Source organism: Nematolebias whitei, chromosome 22 (genome assembly GCF_014905685.2).
Source record: "Nematolebias whitei isolate Nwh7 chromosome 22, NemWhi1, whole genome shotgun sequence".
NCBI lineage: Eukaryota > Metazoa > Chordata > Actinopteri > Cyprinodontiformes > Rivulidae > Nematolebias > Nematolebias whitei.
This window is the reverse complement of record NC_056519.1, coordinates 23,618,485-23,622,916: the sequence shown is the minus strand read 5'-3', so window position 1 is coordinate 23,622,916 and position 4,432 is coordinate 23,618,485. Positions and strand designations below refer to the sequence as shown.

General features: G+C 39.9%; 1 protein-coding gene across 1 annotated transcript; it reads left to right on the top strand.

Annotated features, from left to right (window-relative positions):
• Positions 1-1,913, top strand: LOC119427965. Its single transcript, XM_037695605.1, has 2 exons — positions 1-934; positions 1,470-1,913. Exons 1-2 carry the CDS (start codon positions 103-105, stop codon positions 1,901-1,903), a joined length of 1,266 nt encoding a protein of 421 aa, XP_037551533.1. The 5' UTR covers positions 1-102; the 3' UTR covers positions 1,904-1,913.
• The last annotated feature ends 2,519 nt before the right edge of the window (positions 1,914-4,432 follow it).

Here is a 4,432-nt window from a genome sequence, read left to right as displayed (position 1 = left end):
AGACATACTGGAGAGCACATTGCGTCTGCCTTTGAGGAGATCATAGAGGAATACGGTATCCATGACAAAATTAGCTATATCATAACAGACAATGCTGCCAATATGAAATGTGCTTTCAAAGTACACATGCCCCAATCTGATGACAGCGAGAGTGAAGAGGAGCATTTAGATGACGAGCACCTGTGGGAGGACATTAATTCTCAGGAAGACACCGAATTACCCTGGTCATCTGGTGCACGTCTTTCCTGCTTTGCACACTCTCTGCAATTGGTTTTGAATGACGGCATGAAGGAGGTCAAGGCCATTTCTCACACAATAGCCAAAACATCACGGTTCACCACCTTATTGCATAGCAGTTCACAATTCAAAGACAAGTTTGAGGCTACGTTTGGCACTAATAGGACCATTCCAGCTGCAAACACAACTCGATGGAACACTATATTTAAACAAGTACAGGCCTTCACAGCTCTGGACCACAAAGCCCTGAATGAAATGTGCAGCAAGGATCACGAGGAGTTGGTGTTTAGTGCCCGTGAGTGGCACCAGCTGAAGGAACTGAGTGCAGTTCTTGCTCCATTTTCTGAAGTAACAGACCTGACAGAAGAGGAGAAATCAGTTACCATTAGTATGGTGGTTCCAACTGTCCTGGACTTGAATACACACCTCCTCAAGATGGAGGACACTCGAATGCAGTGCCAGTCATTGGTCAGAGCCCTCCAGCAGTCTCTGGTGAAAAGATTTTCTGGAATCTTTTTAAAAACAAGCATGGCCAAAGACAGTGGAAGAGAGGAACCTTTTAACCACAATGTTTACTTCTTGGCCACCATGCTGGATCCTCAGTTTGGCTTAAGCTGGGTGGACTTAGATGTTACCAATGGGGGAAATTCAACATCAGTGAAAAAGTTCAGAGATGAGCTTAAGAAGACACTGACAGGTCAGTATATATTTTCTCTGCTGAAAATAAATGTCTTATTTGCAAAATCATAAATCCTAAAATATTTCAAATTAGTTGTCTATAAAAGCCTTAACTAGTCTTACAGTGGAATTCATAGTCTTCATTTCATCTGTTTACTTTTGTCATAAAAACATATTTTGTACACTCTGAGCCTATTGAAACAGATATTCTTTATATTTAGGCTGGTAACATGCCTATTGTACACAATCCTGACTCACTTTTATATTAAATGGGACTGTACTTATATAGCACCTTTCTATCTTATCAGACACTCAAAGCACTTTACATTACAATCTGTGCCTCATTTACACATTCATACGGCACTCTATTAGATCTCTACAAAGCTAATTGAACAAATCATTCAAAGGAGACTAATCAGAGCTTTATCACATTCATACACTGATGGGACGCACATCGGAGGCCCATAATAAAAGGTCCTAAACGTATTTAATTCAACTCTGATATGTGCATATCCTTTTAAATCTAACTCAGTCATTGTGTTTGTGTTTTTCAGAAACATTGATCTTAGAGGTGGAGAAGATGATGGACATGAAAGAAGACACCTGCTCAGAAGTTGTGAATGTGGATCCAGCCGCAGCCAGTGATTCGCCACCAAACAAATACCCTCGCCTTCTGTCCCGCTACAAGGCATACAAAAAGCACAGCTCAGACCAGGATTCAAGCATACACACACAGATAAGGAAATACTTTGATGCCATCCGTGACTTTGACACAGACAATGCACTTGTCTTCTGGGCAAAAAACCACACTAGATTTCCACAACTGCACAATTTGGCAATGAAGGTCCTATCAGTCCCTGCCTCCTCTGCACCAGTGGAAAGGGTTTTCAGTCGAGGAGGCATTTTAATGAGACCCCATCGTGCACGTTTAGGCCACAGAATGTTGCAATCACTCATATTTCTTAAATGCAATGAAACACTTCTTTAAACTCCAATAATCAGTTAGTCATCTGGACAGGTTTTTTTTTTTTTTTTTGTGGAAAGATTGACGTTTTGCCCTCCGGGGGCTGTCCTCTCCCCCGTCGACTCCTTCCAAAATGCAGCCACAGCCAAAGTGGGATTTTTTTGAAGTAGTTATGCATCGGGCAAACTTTGTGTTGCTTTGTATAGCTGCAACGTTGAAATTGATTAGCCTCGTGGTTTTCTTTCTGTAGTAGTTTTTGTTCACATTCCTGGCTGCCTGCAGTGCAGTTATTTCTCTGAAACTTTATGAATATGAATGAGCTACTAAGTTTTCTTGGGTGATTTTTATGATACTGTGTTTTTTTTCTTAATGTGCCTTGGATCATACAATGGAAGATCCCCAAGCAAATACACAAGTCTAAATGAAAATTAAACCATTTTAGAAAGTAACTGACTTCAAGTTTCCAATTTAATCCTAAAGACTGCATTTATACTGCCCAGTATTTCATGTTGACTTCAAGAGACCAAAAGAAGGTAAATGCATCTTGAGTTTTGTTTTATTAGGATCAAAATGGGTCACTTAAATTAGAGTTTAAATAAATTAAAGTAAGCATGCACAAGTTGTGTACATGTAGTGAACCTGATCTGACCCTGATCTGACCCTGATGACCTCAAATCTATCAGATGGACAGAGACTGTTATTTTCATTGATCTGAATACAGTCTGAGCCATCTGGTGACTTTCTTTCTTGAATTAATCAAGCAGAAAAGACAATTCTCTATAATCATTACTGTTTTACAAATGTTTAATAATCAAATTGTGTTAGTTCCACTCAATGTTACAGGTTGAAAAGAACTACTCATTTTTATTTTACATAAACAGTAAGTAATGATTTTTATTCCTCATTCAAAGAAGAAATCAGGTTAATATGCATTTCTTGATTCTCTGTCTGAAATGAGCCAAGCAACGTAAGTATGTGAAAGTTGAAGCTTCGGTCAACTAAATGTTTACTGAAAAAGAAATGTCATGTTTAATCTTTACAGAAGATACAGAAGAGTTTGACTCCACGAAGTCTGCTTTTCTGCAATAATCTCTCTGTCAGTTGTTAAACAAACTCATTCTCTGACCTCGACTTTTGATAACACCTTACGTCAAAAACCACACCTCTTTCTGGTACATCCACGAATCAGAAAGCTCTAAATTGACCCGGAAGTCAACTCATTTAAAATGTGGCAACTCATGCGCGTAGCCAGGGGGGGTTCGGGGGGTTCGAACGAACCGCCCACTTTGCCAATGAAGTCCCACCTACAACTCCCGCGAGATATAGAACTGCGAGGTGAAGACGACGTTCACTCTGTCCTGGCTTGGAAGGCAACACGGTGGATTCAAACGGTAAAATTACATTGTGGTTTTTGATTCAACTGTTCATTTGTGTATTTAAAGTAGTACCGTTTGCGGGCTTAGTTTGCATTTATGTTGTTAGAGTTAAGGAGTGGTACTGTGCCTTTAAGAGGATGACGTCTTTCATTCTTCTTCGGTGTTTTTTTTTTTTTTTTGTGTATGTTCGGGCGGGACTCGGGAGTACCGAAGTGTTCGTTCGTGTCTGGGATGAGTTCTGAATAGAAGACTGGACACACACGCTATTCCCCTCTCAGTGTGTTGCTCTTTCTCCACTCACAACCGCCTATTTGGTAACACAGATTTACCTCACACAGCAGTGTTTTAACTAGCTAGCTAATTAGCTTGTTTACACATTTGAAGTTATGTGTACCACCGCCAATGAACCAATCAGAGTAGTCCTACAGGTCCACTTTTTCTTCAAACGAACCGCCCCTCATAAAATCCTGGCTACGCCTATGGGCAACTTCCCAGTTCAAAGAGAATTCGGGAGAATTCCAGAGAATTCCAGAGGAGATGAAGAACTAGAGAGTTGCTGGAGTTGAAAGATTCTGTTAGAGTCTGAGAAGTTCTGAAGAATGAAAGGAGTTCAGAGTTCTTGGGTGCAAACGCGTTCAGGATGATCCAGAGACGTTTTGGGATTATAATTTCTGTTTGAACACCACGTACGACTCTCTGAGGGTTTGGCAGTTCTCACGGAGACGCTGAAAAGAGTCAGAAAGGAACCTGCTCCGACGCTGATAATATCATCAACAGGTAGAGGGTTCTATTTTCGACCAAGTGTACCGTGGGCAAGCTGATATCTGATGGAGCGTGCAATTTCTGGTCAAACAGATTAATTCCCTCACATATTTCTCTGTAAGATAAATCTCCATTTCATCTTAAAACTCTTCTCTCTCTCATAAAATCAGTACAGATATTTTAGAAATATCTGAAGCAAAGTCCTCAATTACTACCGAGTGATTGAAGTTTGTTATTTGTGAAACTTGTCTGTTATTATTTTCATATTTTGCCAAATTAATGTAAATGTTTGATGTTAAACTTTGATTCTGAAAATAAATGACCGCATTCATTTTGATGGGTCAAAGATAATAACGTCTCTCGTTACATTTCTGTTAAATTCAATGCACGACATTACACAGTCAGAAAGATGAGG

Excerpts from the sequence above, each read along its gene's own strand:
- LOC119427965 (XM_037695605.1), top strand. The coding sequence starts at position 103 with ATGAAATGTGCTTTCAAAGTACACATGCCCCAATCTGATGACAGCGAG. Across the intron at positions 935-1,469 it reads GCTTAAGAAGACACTGACAG|AAACATTGATCTTAGAGGTG; the intron begins GTCAGTATATAT and ends TGTGTTTTTCAG.